Source organism: Sciurus carolinensis, chromosome X (genome assembly GCF_902686445.1).
Source record: "Sciurus carolinensis chromosome X, mSciCar1.2, whole genome shotgun sequence".
NCBI classification, from domain to species: domain Eukaryota; kingdom Metazoa; phylum Chordata; class Mammalia; order Rodentia; family Sciuridae; genus Sciurus; species Sciurus carolinensis.
Window position 1 is genome coordinate 57910947 of NC_062232.1, and position 18650 is coordinate 57929596.

The 18650-nt window shown below is 35.8% G+C and overlaps 1 protein-coding gene across 1 annotated transcript in view; it reads right to left on the minus strand.

Moving 5' to 3' along the window:
- Positions 1-253: 253 nt before the first annotated feature.
- Positions 254-18650, minus strand: part of Zdhhc15 (zinc finger DHHC-type palmitoyltransferase 15) — an 89106-nt gene continuing 70709 nt past the window's right edge. The window contains exons 11-12 of the mRNA XM_047535127.1: positions 12645-12723; positions 254-4329 (exon numbers count right to left, since the gene is read on the minus strand). Coding sequence (XP_047391083.1) covers positions 12677-12723 — 47 coding nt within the window. The 3' untranslated portion in view covers positions 254-4329; positions 12645-12676. The remainder of the gene's footprint in view (positions 4330-12644; positions 12724-18650) is intronic.

Below are 18650 nucleotides of genomic sequence, written 5' to 3' on the forward strand. Positions count from 1 at the left end.
AGAGATTGCTGTTAATTTTCCAACTCACATTCATGTGGGAACTAAGAGAGAAATACTGAACACATGGGAGTGAGTGTTCAGAAGATAAGATGTTACAGAAGATTCTATATACCACACATGCCAATCAGCCTGGGAGTGAATAATCTTCACTATACACCCGTGATATGAGATGTATAGAAACTTCCATTAGAGCAGTCTAAAACTTTAGGCTTTGCCAACATTGTTTAACAAAACCATAATATAGAAAAGAAACCACAATTTAATGCATATACTTTTAATAAGGACATAGGAAGATAAAGCTAGCCAGCATTTGTCAGTATTTCTGCAGCAAGACACATGGTTTTAAGAATACTATATACAATCACTATGAGCAGATTGGTGGAAAAAAGGATTTGTAGCAAATTGGCAACTTGAGCTTAACTGCTGAGGTCCCCAGTGCCTTTCTTTTTCTGGCTCTCCAATACATTTCACATATTAGCCAAGACCCAGTCCCAGTTTTCCTGCTGTGTTCCTTTGCTGATTTAGCCAGCAGGGTGAAAGCAATTATTCCTTGAATGCATCTTATCTTATTGTTTTTTTTTTCCTTCAACACCACTCCCTACTAAGAATCTATTTCCTGATATATTGAATCCATTGTATGTTTTAACTCATTCTGCTGATGGCTGTGTACCAGGATGCGCCAAAGAACACGTTTAATGATTTTGAACACTGTGCAGAACACAGTTCTAGCCCTTTTGGGGAAGTAAAAAAGTCATGGGTTGCATGCTATTAGGAGCCACCCATTCATTATTCTATTACATAACAGCCACATGCAAAAGGCTACAGTTTAATATGGTACATTGCAGCTGTGGTTAAATGTGGATGTACCATACCTCATCAACCATTTCCTACTGATTGGATGGAGTTCATGAATTTTCTTGGAACATGGGACTTGTGGAAGGGTCTGACAATCTTGTTCTATGCCTCTGCATAGAACATGTCTTTTGCACCAACTGAGTCTCAGCCACTGTAAAAGTGAAGTTTTAGAATGTATACATGGAATGTTCTTCACTTGCTGTGATTATTAGACATGTTTTTAAAAGTAGAATCATTCCTTTAAGGGATTTGCTCCTGATGATCAGGCAGCCTGCTTTGGGAGATTTGTGTGTGTGTGTACATGCACATGTTTATGTAGATATGTATAAGAGATGAAAGAGAAGCTTTGAATGACTATCATATTCTTATGAATTGGGGCTTTGTTAAATTTCAGGTGCGCATTGAAATAATGTATATTCAATATTCTTAAAACATACCTGCTAGCATTGTGCTTAAATCTCCATTAACCTCAATGTCTACACTTCATGTAATTTGGCATAAACACTGGAGAGCACATTATTTTCCCTGGCAAAAGCAGCCCCCAAACTGGGCTCTTTGGATGACATAGGAGATTATGACACTGGCTGATACCATATAGTATAAATATGTGTCACATGGGGCCAATGGGGGAAAGAGGCACGTAGAGCATTAGAAAATAAGAGTTGTATAAATTGCTTACTTAAGATTTTGGACAAAGTAGGACTCATCTGGAATGTGATGCTGTCCCAATTGCTCTAAGCTGCTCCATTCACTAGGAAACCAAATCACTCTGTGTATTGGAGGTGACTGTGAGCACATCTATGTGCTTTTGGGAAGCATTTCATTTCTTTTACACTTAATTTTCCCCCTTTTGGAAAAATAATTTCCATTCTCTTTCCAAAGACATTGTCAGAACAAATGGAAGAACATTAACAAACTACTCTAAGCTATGCAAGAAAAAAAATCAGCAATGATAGCATAGAAGAAAGAATGGAGCATCTTGGTTTGCTTAGAAATACTGTCATGGTTAAACTTTTCATTCCAGTCCTGCAATTAAAGACATATAAGAGCACTAGGGAGTTAACATAGCACCTTTTGGCTGTAGGATCTTAACAATGTGTATCTTCATTTTGCAAATGGGAAAGAAGAGTACCAAAAACTGGAAAATGAGATCCCACAGAGGATATTGGGCATAGCTCCATGGAAAGCAAAGGAGCGAGATCAGCGTGTGCTAATTATTAAAGAAAAACCTGTCTTCTTGATCAATAATCAACCAGGTAGTTGACTATGCACAGTAATCAATACCCTCATGATCTACGGATAGGGATAATATCAGAGTCTATGAACTAGTGGGATCAAGGTGCTAACATAGGAATAAGGTTTATTTTTTCTCAAGTCCTCAGGTAAAACCCTGATTTATTTGGCCTTCTGAAGACATTAAACAATCAGTTTTGCATTATAGCTCCCCTGAGCTTTACCCTTCCAGAGCTTCCCTGTAGTTTACTGTCTTTTGTGACCTGATTTCTGTAAGAGCTGTGTGCTAATACAATCTATGCATCAAAGAAGTTCTTGTTGCCTTTCCGACTTTAAATCATAGAAAGCAGCTGCTCTGCCTAAACTCTTGTCAGAAGATGACAGACAGGAAAGGGGAAGATTGCTTTGAGGCCCACTGTACTCCATTTAATATTACATTTATATAGACATAGAAGGCAAGTTTGTCCATCATAAAACCATGTGGATGGTCCAATAAGCTTTCTAGAGAATTCTTAACAAGAGAAGTGTTTTAGGAGAGTGGAAGGGGAAAAATTTTCCCATCTAAACATGTAAGATCTCATCATGAAATCTAGTGTGCATAATCTTCTAGGCTGCTCCATAGCTTCGGAGTTTAAGAAATAGACCCTGGCCCCAGGCCCTAACAGATTTAGTAATGTCTAGTAATCTCAAATGAAACACTGACCACAATCCATTTATTTTATGCTGAAAGTCTCACTTTGGTCAAAATTACATAGGGGGTCCAAATTAACAGGTTTTGTCGTTCTTTATGTAGCTGGATTGCTCAGCATCTTAGTTGCATTGGTGCCTCAGCACTGATTTATTTGTGATAGGCAATTTTCTTTTACTCAAAAAGATTTCAGGGAGGATAATTCAGTGAACTTAACCATCCCACAAGGAGTTCAATTCCTTGATATCTGTAAGATGCCTCTAACTCCCACTGATCTCTGTAAGAGTTGGGGCTTTTATTGTCAGCAGCTGGGCACTAGAGTGCTGGTTGAAAAATGAAAAACATCAATACTCTTAGGTATTATTATTATAAAGAAGCAGCATTAGTGTCCATACTCATTGATTCAGGCACTAGGACTGAAAGAAAGGCTGATTATAAATAAATGGGGAAATGGATATAAACTATCTTAATGGCTGTGCTACCACTGAGGCTTAAAAAAAAGGACTGGCATATTACTGTTCAGTTATCACTATCTGTACATTAACCCCTGCTGTGAAAATACAGATCTTTAGTTAATCCTCAGACTTATGTTAGCTGTGAAACTTTACCTTTTGAACAGTATTATAATTAAACCTGAAAAACACCCTTAAAACTCTTTATAAAACTCATGGCCCATAACTTAGGCTATGTATAATTTTTCTTTCATCATAACAGTACTTTATAAAAGCTAAAATAAAGCTAGAGAGCAGAGAAATGAATAAAAGTAATTGGAGAATTTTACCATAGCCTGACATTAAAACTCTTTAAAACACTAATTGTTATGTTTAATAAAGTGGAAGTCTGATTTGATCTGATCTGATCTGATCTGATCTTTTCTATTAGCTGTGGTGCTTTCAGGAACCTGTGTGACAAGAGAACAGTTTTACATTGTTGTTTGATTCTCAATTTGAGGACCTTGGTCACAGTGTATTGAATCTCCCTCTCAAATTCGAGATATCTGATATGTGTATGATTCAAAGCTCAGCAAATATTTAAATTGCTATTTAGGGAAAAGGCATGATTAATAAATCCTCAGGCTTTTTTAACCTTGATTTTTACAACATTACAGCAGAATTTTGTGTAGATATGCTGCACATATACATGTTTATAAATGCACATGCACACAAGCAGCCAATGTATGCTGGTCCCCCCCACAATACCAAAAAGACCCTTGTAGATATGATTAATAGTTTTTCTGGGGGAACTAAAGACTCCAAGGAAGTGTTCCAAATTCCCTTTTACCTGACAAGATGAATGTAAAGATATATATCTTACATTTAGGCTTTTGTGGATTGGGGGAGGGTAGGAAAGGAAGAAAAACTGGCTTGAAGTAATTGTTACCAAACTGCAGAGCAGTCAGTAAATTAAATAATTTGTGAAGTCCTGAAACATCTGCACAGCAAGTATTTGATGGAATGCTTTCAAATTGTGAAGCTTTCAATCCAACATGGTGGCTTATTTTGAGAATGGTTCCCAACATTGAACTCTGTAAGCCTCATGGGAGATGGTGGGTCCTGGGAATGAAAAGAAAAAATTCATAGGTGAGCTGAACAATGGTAAAAATTTGCATGGAAGTACCCATTTGACAATAATTTGTAACTGTTAAAATTATGTTTATGAAAAATAAACAGGATGAAAAATTGAATACACAAATTAGAGTTATTTTAACCCCAAAACTTTATGTGGAACAAATTCTAAGAAAATACACTAAATTGTTGAAAGCAGTTGACTCATGGGTAACTTATTTTTATTTGCCTTACTGTCTACTTGGATTTTCCATATTTTTTTATTAAATATGTAATAATTTGTTAATTCAAAATGCTTATTTTTGAAATCTATGTGGAAATAACATGAGCTTTGAAATTGAGCAATTCTGAATTGGAATTCTAGCTTTGCCACTTGCTAAGTCAGTGACTCTAGATAAATTGTGTTAATAGACCTTAGTTTTCTCAACTGTAAAATAAGCATAATAAAATCTGAATAAAGGAATAGGAGGTTCTCAAGTAGCTGTTATTAGTATACACTTTCTGGAAACAATTCAACCATATACATTGCATCTTTAAAAAGTTTATAACATAAATTTGTTTCTAGGATCCTATCCTACAGCAATGGCTATAAATGAGGGGAACAGATTTCTGTTCAATGACATTATTCATAGAGCCTTATTCATAATAGTGAAAAACTAAATAAAATCATATAAATAAAAATTAAGTAAAACCACAATGTTGGACAGCAGAGAAATAGTTAAATAACAATTGTTCTTTGATATAATGAGGAATTACTTTTGGTGTTACTGAAAAGAGCAGAATTCAAAATGACACAATATGGTCTCAATGTTTAAAATATATCCATAGAGCCAGGGGTGGTGGTGCACCCCCAGCAACTTGGAAGTCTGAAGCAGGAGGATCACAAGTTTGAGGCCAGCCTCAGCAACTTAGTGAGGCTCTAAGCGACTTTGTATCAAAATTTAAAAAAATAAAAAGGACTGGGAATGTAGCTCAGTGGTTAAGCAACCCTGAATTCAATCCCCAGTACATACATACAAATATATACATATATACAAATACATATATATCTGTGTATATATATATATATATGTATACATAGAAAATACTGGAAAAGATACAGAAAATGTTAAGTTATCTTTAGGTAGTAGGATTATGAGTGATTTTTTTCATAGGTTTTCTTCCTTTTCAAGTATACTTAATATACTTTTAGAATTAATTCAAGAACATTATTATTTTCTGGTTATAAAAGCACTACATTTTATCATAGAATACTTGGAAAATATAGAAAGGGATAAAGAGTAGTGACCTCTAATCTAAGAGACTGTTGTCCATCTTCCCTCCTCATCCATTCATCCAGGAAATATATACTGAATACTTACCCGCTGCTAGGCATTGTGTTAGGGGTTGATACTAAAATGTGAACAAAACATAATCATTGTCCTCAAGGAGCATACAATCCAGTGTGGGAGGCAGATAAACAAATAGACTATTACAACACAAAATAAGTCTCTTGTAACAACATTATGATGGCATCCAGAAAGGATACATAGCTTAGTTATGGGAGTTAGTGACATCCTAAATATGTGATGTAGAATGTGAAACCTGGAGGATAAATATTATTTAGCCAGATGAAGTAGAGCTGGAGTGGAGAATGTGGGAGGTGTCAAGAAAGCATCCCAGTCATGGAAAACAGTAGGGGAGGTTTGAGAGACTGGACAAAGTACAGTGTGGTTTAAGCATAGAATATAAGGTTAGGACTGGTAGAGAGGAAACTTCAGAGTTGAGAATAATAAGAGATAATCCTGGAGAGAGGAGTAGGGGCTGGATCATGAAAGGAGTTGTAAACCATGTTAAAGAGTTCAGACTATTCAGAGACCAGTAAGAAAAGCTGTAAAAAAGATTGAACTTTTCACCATTGAAGTTACAATACAAAGAATGAACAGGAAGGGGGCAAGACTGGAGACAGAGAGACCAGTTAAGAGGCTACTGAAGTGGCCACATTACTGTAGCACAGCCATATCAATGTTCATAGCAGCTCAATTCACAATAGCTAGATTGTGGAACCAACCTAGATGCCCTTCAGTAGGTGAATGGATAAAGAAACTGTGGCATATACACAATGGAATATTATTCAGCCATAAATAAGAATAAAATTATGGCATTTGCAGGTAAGTGGATGGAGTTTGAGAATATCATGTTAAGTGAAATAAGCCAATCCTAAAAAAACAAAGGCCGAATGATTTCTCTCATAAGTGGATACTGATACATAATGGGGTGTGGGGTAAGGGAAGAATGGAGGAGCATTGGATTGTGTAGAGAGAAATGAGGGGATGAGCCAGTGAAGGAAAGATAGTGGAATGAGAGTGACATCATTACCCTATGTACATGTACGAGTACATGAATGGTGTGAATCTACAGGGTGTACAACCATAGAAATGAATAGTTGTTCCCCATTTGTGTACAATGAACCAAAATGCATTCTGTAAAAATAGAAAAAAGAGGCTATTGAAGTAATATAGGTGACATATGATCTAGTGGTCATGGTAATTAAAACAGAGGAACGTGCACAGCTTCCAGAAATATTTAGGAATTATAATCAATACACCTTGGTGATTAACCAGAAGAGAGATAGATTGAAGCAGAGAGAGCAAAAATGGGAAACTGATTTATTTTGAGAGAAAGTAAAGTTGAAAGGCACTTGGTTACAGAGGTCTGGAGCTCAGGAGAGAGTTCTGGGTGGAGAGGCATATTTAGTAATCAGTGTGTGTGTGTATGTATATATATATATATATATATAGTCTTTAGCCTAGGGGGGGGAAATATATATATATATATATATATATATATATATATATATATATATATATATATATATAGTCTTTAGCCTAGGAATGACAAAAGGAGTAAGTAGATTTATGTGATGGTCAGGAGAAAGCCTAGCAAAGTTTGGGAAGACATTGTTTTATGAGATTTCTGATGGTAGAGGGGAGGAAGAAGGGTTTAAGAAGTTTGAGAGTAATGGGAAAGAAGGTTTTTTGTTTGTTTTTGTTTTTGTCTTTTGCAATGCTGGGGATCAAACCAAGGGACTCTTTCATATCAGGCAAATAAATGTTCTAGCACTGAGTTATAACCCCCATCCTGCTTTAATTTTTAATTTTAAATTTTAAATGCAGTAAAATTAACTTTTGTTTGGTCTACAGTTCTGTGAACTTTTACACATGTGTGGAATCTTGTAACTGTCATCACAGAATGCAGAGCCTCCCCTTACTCCTAACCCTGGCAACCACTGATGTGTTTTCTCTCCCTATATTTTTGCCTTTTCCAAAATGTCACATGAATGGAATCACACAGTTTTGTAGCCTTTTGAGACTGTTTTTTTTTTCACATAGTATAATGCATTTGAGATTCATCTATGTTGTTGCAAGCATTAATAGTTCATTCTTTTTTATTGCTGAGTAGTGTAGTTTGTTTACCCCTCACTCACTGAAAGACTTTTGTTTTCCAGTTTTAAGCTTTTGTGAATAGAACTGCTATAAACATTCATATGTGAACTTTTCTGTAAATACAGGTTTTCACTTCTCTAGGGGGAATATTCAGTAATGGGATTACTGAGTCATATAGTGTTAATTTTATAAGAAACTGCCAAACTGATTTTCAGAATAACTTCACAATTTTGCATTACCAATAGTAATGCATGAATTTAAATTTTTCTGCATCCCTGTTAGCACTTGGTATTATCACAATATTTTTAAAATTTTTCTCATTCTGGTATGGGTATAATGGAATCTCCTTATGATTTTAATTTGCATTTTTCTAATAGTCAATGATGCTGAGCAACTTTTCTTGTGCTTATTTGCCATTTGTGTATCTTCCCTGATAAAATGTGCATTCAAATTAGATTCTTTGTCTATTTAAAAATTGGGTTATTTTCCTTTTCATTATTGAATTGTATGAGTTATTCATATGTTCTACATGCAAGTCTCATCAGATATTTGACATAAATATTTTCTCCCCAAGACCACTTATTGTATGATTCCATTTATATGAAATGCACAAAATAGGCAAATCTATAGTGATAGGCAGTAGACTAGCCACTGCTTAATGGTAGGAATGGGGTATGGCTGCTTATGTGTATCAGGTTTCTTTTGGGCGTAATGAAAATGTTCTAAAATTGAATTTTGTGATGGTGAATGTGCTAAAAGGCACTGAATTGTAAATGTTCAAATTATATAGCATGAGAATTGTATAGCAATAAAACTGATCAAAATTTCACTATTACTTAATTAATTAATTTTGTGGTACTGGGGATTGAATCTAGGCATGTTCTACCACTGAGCTACATTCCCTGTCCTTTTTTATTTTTTATTTTGAGACAGGGTCTTACAAGTTGCCTAGGTTGGCCTTAAACTTATGATCCTCCTGCCTCAGCCACCCAAGTTGCTGTGAAGAAAAGCATGTGCCACCCAACCCAGACTCAAATTATACTTTTTAATTTAGAGTTGGGGTAGAGTTCAGTGGTAGCATGTGCAAGATCCTGGGTTCAATCTCTAGCACCATGCAAAAATGAAATTAAGCTGCATTCACACAGCTTTTTTATAGTCCTATTAATTACTCTTCAAAATAATTATTTTGATAGTTGCACAATTTTTCTTCAGAATGATGTAGCAATTTGTTTCACCATTCCCCTAATGCCAGATATTTAGCTTTGTTTCAAAATTTCTACCATTATAATAAATTGATGATAAATAGTTGTATGGAGTTCAGATTATTTCATTAAAATACATTCCTAAAAATTAATTAGAGAAAATTATGCTCTATGCATGTATAAATATAGCACAGTGAATTCCACACTTATATATATCTATAAAGCACCAATTAAAATAAATAGATAAATAAATGGAAAGAAGACCATTAGCAGAGGAAGGGAAATTGGGGGAGGGAGGAGGTGTTGGAAAAAGGAAGCACCAAGGACTCAAATGGAGCAAATTAAATTTCACACATGTGTGATTATGTCAAAATGAACCCAACTATTATGTATAACTATAATGCACGAATAAAAGCATAAAATACATTCCTAAAATGGAATTAGTTACTAGATAAAATTGTATGAACAATTTAAGGCTTTTATACCTGTCACCAAATTACTCTAAAAAAAGATCTATGTATTTAAACTACATCAGCAGTGTAAAATAACATCTATTTCAACATGTCCTTGCCAATACTAGGTACTGTAATTTGTGAGTACTGGCTGATTTAATAGACAAAAATTGGAATTTTAGGTTATTTTACTTTGTATTCCCTTATTGCGAAGTTGAACAATTTTCATGCTTATTCTTCATTTTAATTATTTTATTGATTGTTTTTTCATATCTTTCATCCATTTTCTAATGTTGCTTACTGATTTACAAGAGTTTTTAAATTTAAGGATGTTTAATTTTGTGCACTGTATATTCTGCAAATGTTTTTATGAGTTTACCTTTTCATTTTGAAGAAAATATAATCTAGAATCAGTGCATTTTTATGTAAAAAATATGGCAATAATTTCTTTTTATATAAAAATTTTGAGATGAAATGAAAAAATGTTAGCGTTTGTTAATTCTAAGTAGTAAATACATGTGTAAATCATTATTTTTATCCTTCATCCTTTAACTAAAAAATGTTTCAAAATAAAATAAAGGAAAATATGTATAAAATATTTACTAATTTGAACATACATAACTATTCACCTGTTCTGTTCATGGACATTGAAGTTGTTTTAGTTTGGAGTTTTTATCAATATCACTGTAGTAATTATTTATATATTTTATATTTTTATTATTATAATTATTATTATCTGTGGTACTGAGGATTGAACCTATGGCCTTGTACATGCTAGGCAAATGCTCTACACTGAGCTGCACCTCCAGCCCAATGTTTAAAAAAATTCTTCATCTCTTGATAAGTTTTAAAATGCTCCCGTTCTTCCCTCCTGTGTACCCAAACACTCTTTTGTTATTATCAGAACACAACTTTGTTTTTCTCCATCAACTAATTGGTTCATTTATTTGGACAAATTGCCATGGAAAAGGTATGAAGCATATAAAAATGTATTTCATAGTTCAATATTCACTCAACATTCTGAAAAACATGTGTTATATAGTCATATGAGTTTGGGAAATAACTTGTTCCATTTTGGGGGACTCACAATGTTCCTTAGCATGTTAAAAGTCCTGACAAGCACTGTAATAAAGACAAATATCCATGATCTGCACAAAGGGAAGGATCCAACAGTCAAATAAGTTCAAGTGAATATTACAACCTCCTCTTGATGAGTCACAAAATTCAGTAGCATATTGAAAGCTGTGAGAACTCCTACAATAAGGACAACTCCCTAATTTTGCTTATACAGGGTTTCCTAAATTTGTTCACCAGATAACTTTTTTCCCTTTAACATCTGTTAACATGTGAAAATGCTAGTGTTTTGTAGAATACCCTTAGCAACATACTAAAATCAGAAAATGAGAGATGAGCACCATAGATAACTGAAATCTAGATACTACTAATATATAAATTATCTTAGCTAAATAGTAAACATTTCATCAAGGCTTTGGATAAGAAAGTAGATGTAATTCTTCCTTCTTTTTAACCTGTTCTTTGAGGGGTACCAGGGTCTGAACCCAAAGGTGGTTTACCACTGAGACATATCCCCAGTCCTATTTATTTATTTATTTATTTAGAGATAGGGTCTTGCTAAGTTGCTTAGGGCCTTGATAAATTGTTGAGGCTGGCCTTGATCTTGTGATCCTCCTACCTCGGCCTCCCACTTCACTGGGATTATAGGTGTGCACCATCATACCTAACTTTAACCATTTTTTAAAATTAACTTTTTGTTTGTTCTAATTTGTTGTACATGACAGTGGATGAATTTATACATTTTGATAGATCATACATAAATGGAGTGTAATCTCTCATTTTTCTGATTATAGATATTGTAGCATCACATGGGTCATGCAGTCATATATGTACATGAGGTGATAATGTCTGTTTCACTCTACTATCATTCCTACCCCCATACCCTTTCCCCTCCCTTCATTCCCCTCTACCTAATATAAAGTAACTCTATTCTTCCCTATCCTCCCCTTATTGTGAATTAGCATTTGCATATCAGAGAAAACATTCAACCTTTGGTTAGTTCAACGTGAACATAATACCTTTATTTTATTTATTTTATGTGGTGCTGAGGATCAAACCCAGTTCCTCACATAAGTGCTCTAACACTGAGCTACAACCCCAACCCCTTTAACCTTTGATGATGTGTGAAGATGCAGAGTAAGTAGTCCAAGTCAGGTTTTTAAATGTAATGGCATCACAAAAAGAGCACAATTTGATGTCAGACAGACCTGAGTTGCAATCCTAGGTTAGCCACTTACTAATGTGTAATCTCAGATAAGTGGTTTAGCACCTCTCTGCACCTCAGTTTTCTCATAAGTAAAATGGGAATAGTAATATCTGCCTCACAGACTTGACATGAGGGTTAAATGAGATAACATATACAAAGTACACAGCAAAGTGACTGCCATACACAAAGCCTGATACAGTATCTTTACTTGTATATAGCTGATCTTCTATATGGGACAGAATTGAGACCCGAGAACCCACAGACAGACTGACAGCCTTCTGAATAATTGCTAGCTTTTTCTTGAGAAAAGAATTAGAAGTCTTACAAGGTTATAGCTTCAAGCGCCATGGTATTTCTATAACTAAAAATCTCCTTTTAATACTGAATTACACTTGGTTTATTTACCTGTGAGGACTCCAAAGAGAAGTCTGTTTAGCTTTTTACTAGGCCAAAGAGAATCCTGTGTGTAAAGCTGCCTGCCACTGATTACAGATTAGTAGCATTTTAGGAGGGTTGGAGTGCAGGGAGGGTGTTTTTTGCCTGTTAGTGGGTAAGAGTAGGTTATTAACTGATATAACAGAGTCAGGCAAAAAGAACCTATTTGTAAGCCATATCATTTCAGCGACCTGGAATGCACCGTGACAAGGTTTATAATTCATAGTATGAAAGTAGATAACCTGAATGGAATGTTTGGCTGTTTCTGGATCTCCTGGGGTCTTTTAGCACAAGTGACATAAGTGTGAGTTTATAGGGAATAAAGGCATCTTTTTCAGTACACTGAACAGGGAAATTATGTATAGAATTTCTGCCTATGTGCACAATGAGATCGAAGAATTTAACATTTTGTTCAACAGAAAGAGAATTATTCCTTTTGTAGTTTTGCTCCAAAGGCTACTTCTTAGCAGTCTGGTGGCCCTGAATGTGCCTCTCTAGGAATACTGACCTGTTTGAGAGATTCAGGAAATGAGAAAACTGCTACGTTTCCGTTTCCACTGCAAGAGATGATGAACCTTCTGGATAATCTGTAAGATTGAAAAATAAAGGTGAGTGCTATGATTTGGACATGGTTTGAGTCTGTCCCTCAAAAGTTCATGTGTTAGAAGCTTGGTCCTTGATGTGACAGTGTTGAGGTGGTAGACCCTTTAAGAGACAGGGCCCAGTGGAAGGTGATTAGGTCATTGGGGGTGCTGCAATCAGAAGGTGATAATGTAGTTCTCATGGGACCCTACTTAGTTCTTATAAGAGCAGGTTTTTATAAAGCAAGACCACCCATGTGCCTGGCCCCTTCTACATGTGGCACTTCCTTTTCTGTTTCTCTACCATGTTGTGATGGAGCTTTGCCAGAATGTTGCTGTCATGCTGTTTAGATCCTCCAGCCATCAGAATTGTGAGCCAAATAAAACTCTTTGCTTTATCAAGTATTCAGCCTCAATTATTTTCTTATAGCAACAGAAAATAGAATAAGACAGTGATCAAATGCTCCTGTGTCTCATATGGGTAGCTATTCATTCAGAGGCATTTTTCCTTCTTATCTAATTTCTGGAGACAGCAAATATCTACAAATCTTTACAGACTGGTGTTCTACATGGGAGCATTTGTAAACAGTCCAGCTATTCACGTTCTAAGAGCAATCAGCCTGCTATGCTATGAACTAAGATTACTTTATTTATCAGCATTATCTGATCCATAATACTGACTGGTATTTGACTTAAATAGCTGTGATGACAGCTCAACATCATCTGGCTTTAATGGAATGTTTTGGGTCTCGCTACTCACAAAATTACCCTGTCTTGCTGTTATTCCATTGGACATAATTGAGATAGCTATTATGGTACTTTAGGTGTTGGCATATTTCTAAAAAGGAGTGAAGTATCTAGAAAATAAGAGTCTTTGGGATTAACAAGTAACATCATTTGTGGTACAAATGTTTTTGTTTCTGATCTCCAGTTTTTTGGAAGAGCAAAATACACTCTGAATCAGCAGCTTAATGTATGGATAATCTCTTTCTCCATACACTCATAAAAATGTACTTGGCACTTGGAGATTTAAAAAAAAATTGACAGTAGTCATCCCCTACAGTTTCTACCTGGAATATTTTCTTTTATGAAATCAGTGTCATCCAGAGTACTTCCACAACTGGGAGATCTCTGAAGACTCATTCCAACCAGGGAGGGTTACCTTTGCCATGGCAGGTTAACAAACCCTCATTGCACAGAGTTAACTGGGAAAATTCTAAACACAAGGCTTCTTTCTTTTAGGAATAGTGGAAAAGTAAAAATGCTTCTGAGAATGTTTGTCTTTTGAATCATGATCCTCTGGTGGGCACAACACTGTCTTGTCTAGAATCTCACCCTCAGGGTATTCTTGCTATTAAGTCTGAATATAAAACAGCTGTAGTGGCCAAGTCTTCAGTGATGGATATAGAGAATAACTCATGTTTGTACAACAAAGGGTAAAAGAGACAGAAAGTGCTTAAGGATACATCTCATCTCACCTATCCAACATTTCTACCAAGAAGGCAATTGACAGAGGAAAAGACAATTCTGGAAGCACAACGAATTTCTTTGCCTTGCTGCTGCTGAGAAGTGATGCTAATATTTTGATGCTTACTCCTTGAAAATGGTTGATTGTCTCAATATTTTTTAGGTGTGGTTGGCAATGAACCTTTCCAGAACTGATTTTTAGGATTCTGCTATGTGAATTTCTTTTACTTTTTTCTACTGCAATTCACAATTTTATTTGGCACAAAACATTTCCACCATGCAGTTGTTTGAATTAAAATCATGTGCTTGCAGACATTGATATTTGTGCTGAAAAACATGATTACCAATTTCCTTAATGGTTTCATTTCTAGGGTGAGATTAAGCTAAGGCTGCATAGGTAGGCCCACCTGGTGGGGACCAAATTGAGAAAATGCAGATACTCCAAAAAATCTGGTTCTTCATAATAGAAGAAAAATGCAGAATTTAAGAAGTCAACACCCTCTCTTTTTGCCACCTGCACTTATACTACTTCCCCCATCCCACCTGCTTTTGCTGCCTATGCAGTGGTGATTTCACCATTATTCAGTGGGTGTTTACTTGAACCAAGGATGATGTCATTTTAGTCTTTCTGAATGTTGACTCAGCCTTGGTTTTATTCCTGTTTGTCCTAGATCTCCTCCTTTCCTTTAACATTCTAGGTTACCAATAAATCCTTGATTCTATGTGAAGTGACTGACAGCATATTTACACTTCTTTCTAGCCATTGGTTCTCAGAGATTGGGTAGAGAAAAGGATGCAATGCAGAGTCTGAAGAATTTATGCTGGGTTTTGACAGCAACATGACTTTACATAAATAATGTTACCGTTCCCAGACTCAGCTTTTTCATCTGTAAAATGAGGGCAATTCCCTCTCATTCATAGTGTTTTTTGTTACTGACCCTGAAATATGAGTATTTGCTAATGTTCTATCCTTGACCTTCTTAATTTGTCTTTCACTATTCATTTCCTTGTCCACATAGATGCACTGCTTATGTGATTCCTAATTTTACTTTCTCTAATTTTATTCTCTCCCATGATTATCTCCTTCACCTTTCATGGGTTTAACTGCCATAACTCCCATAACTCCCAATGACTCTCAGATCTATCTAGTTGGTGGGACTATGACCAGTTATTTAAAATATCTCTTGGCTTTGATCCTTCCTCTCCATTTTTGTGGTTACAATCACTCATGAAGCTATTATGACATACACTGGGCTTCCTGCTGCTTTTTTTAGTTCTTATCTCTCCAAATTCTAACTCATCCTGCCTATCAGTACCCAGGTAATATTTCTCAAATTTATCTTTCATTATACCAATATTAACTCAAGACCATAACATTAATAGCTATTTCCTACATCAAGTCTACAAAGCCCTCTACCATCAGGCCTTATCTTACTTCTCTGAAGACTACTGCTCACAACACACAATGCCTACTACGTGCTTCAGAATGAATGGCCTCCTTAGTCCTTATCACATTCATATTGTACCTCTTACTTGAAGTGCTATTTCCTTCCTCCTAGCATCTATCCTAATGTTATCCACATTAATAACATCTAGCTTAAGTCCTGCCTCTTCCTCAAAACCTCACTTGTATTGCCATATGCTTTCCATTTTTATTGATATATTCAGTGTTTAAGCATCAGTAACCATCAATCACACACCATGTGTATCACACAGTGCTTAGCACAAGGATAAGCCTACAAGGTATGTGATTGGTAGTATTGCTTTTATAGAAATGCATATATAATATCTTGCATTGGACTTAAGTGCTTTTCTTTATTTAAATTTTATTTATTTTTATTTTTACAGACTGCATTTTGATTCATTGTTCCTTTTTCCCTGCAATTGCGAATTTCTTGAGGGCAGAGGTCTCCTTTCACTTATCTTTATATCCCTCCATGATACCATGTTTGAGTTATTCCCTCAGGAAGTGCTTTCTGACCTCAATGGTTCAAGACTTGTATTATTTCAGGAACACATACTAATTCAGAGCTTAGGATTGGGCAATGCAGGTAAAGCAGTAAAATGAACATCCATGATACTACTGCATGAAGTAAGTTTTCTAGGAGCCAAGAGCATGGAGACTCCCTTCTTATCTAGACACATAGGGATCATGTCACTTACACTCCTTTGTTACCCAAAGGAGTAGCCCCACCCTAACTAAGTATATTATGTTTGAGTCTTTCAGTGATGAGACCTAGAATTCCTTCTCTTGAGCAATGGAAAATGACAAGTGTGAGAATAGGTTATTTATAGGCTGGTGGACAAAATGCTAGATAGAAGTGATAAGGGGAACAACTGTGTGCATATACAGAGAATACATAAATAAAATATTTGGTCTCAGGATATTGGAGGTATATTAATAATGTAACTTTACAGTGGCCTTTAGTATATAATAGCATTTTTTTAAAAAAGAAATGAACTATTTGGTGAAAATACCAGGTTGTAGTTATTTAACTTGACTTCTGAACCCTGAGTATTATATGGGCCCATAAGACATCACACTTTAGAGTTGAAGATAGCTTGGACACTTGCTATCCAAATGGCATTGAAAATGAGGTCCAGAGAGAAGGGACTTTCCAAAAGTCTCACGTTCAACCTAGTGGCAGAGTAGGGAAGTGTTTCCCATGTCAGAACTCTGTTTTTACATTCTTCTATTTTTGGTGAAATAGCCACAGACACTGAGATAATTTATTTTGAATGGACCTCAACAAGGTCTTTAAACCAAGAAGGAAATAGGCACAAAGGAGAATTATTACGTGATACAGTGGTTAAGAGTTTGGATTCTGGAACCAGTATCTGTCACTTACTTAGCTGTATGACTTTAGGTTTCTCTGAGCTTAAGTTTCCTCTTCTGTAGAATAGGGTTGTTTAATATTTATAACTCACAAAGTGGTTATGATCATTAAATGTGACAAAGCCTGAAAATCACCTGGCACATAATAGTCTTTAAACTAATAGTTGTGCCCTTGGAATGAACCCAACTATCATTTTCACTTTTTAAAAATTTTTAATTTGTTCTTTTTAGTTATACTTGACAGTAGAATGTATTTTGATATATTATATACACATGGACTATAATTTTCCATTCTTGTAATTATACATGATGTGGAGTTACACTGGTTGTGTATTCATATATGAACATAGGAAAATTATGTTCCATTCTACTGTATTCCCCATTCCTATCCCCCATCCCTCTCCCCACTTCCCTCTGTCCACTCTGGTGAACTTCCCCTCCTCCCTCCCACCTGCCTATTGTGAGGCATCATCCACATATCAGAGAGAACATTTGACCTTTGGTTTTTGGGGACTGGTTTATTTCACTTAGCATTTTAGTCTCCAGTTCAACCCATTTACTGGTAAATGCCACAATTTCATTCTTCTTTATGGCTGCTAACTACCATTTTCTATGTGCAACTGTGTTTTGCTGGTGTTATAGAGAATAAGGAAATACAGTTAACATAGTCTTTTGACTTCAGTGTGTTCCCATCCAGTACCCTATTGTCCAAACTTTTACTAGAGCCAAACTATTTTCTTCCTGTCCCCCTCATTTAGTTTGGGGTCTTGTTAATTACCACCAGTGACTTTCCTTATACCTTGTGCCTCTTTCTTTGCCACCAATCCATATCCTATCTAATCGTTAAGGCCCCAATTGTATTTACTCTGTGACCAACCTAGCCCATAGGAAATCACCCTTTTTTCCCATTCTTATAGTGCAAACGTCATGGTTCTACCCCTTTGGTTGATAACACATCCTGTATTGTGGGGTTTTGTTTTTTTTTGGGGGGGGTGGTACCAGAGATTGAACTCAGGGGCACTTGACCACTAAGCCACGTCCTCAGTCCTATTTTGTATTTTATTTAGAGACAGAGTCTCACTGAGTTGCTTAGTGCCTCACCATTGATGAGGCTGTCTTTGAGCTTGAGATCCTCCTGTCTCAGCCTCCCAAGGATTACAGGCGTGCCCTACCTCGCCCAGCTCCTATATTGTGTTTTGTTGGGTAAATTTTCATGTTTGTGTCTTATCTCCCAAATAAACTGAACAAATCTTCCTCTTCCTTTTTCCATTATATTTTTGTTCAACCAGTCAGACATCCTACCTCAGAATGGTGCTGCATTCCATATATAAGAATAAGAGGGCTGGGGAGATAGCTCAGCTGGTAGAGCGCTTGTCTCACAAGCGCAAGGCCCTGAGTTCGATCCCCAGTACCAAAAAAGAAAAGAGATTTTTGGAAAAAAAAAACCTATTTACCTCATCATACTAAATGTCTAATTATATGATTCATGGGCAGATCAGTATGGAAGGTGCAAGTCAACTTATCCTGAATTCCTATATGGAAAGATGGAAAGAATTGACAAACTAAGGGCTTTTCTATAGCTGTCTGTACCTATTGCCATTATGCATGGGAATAAATAAGAGCAATTTGC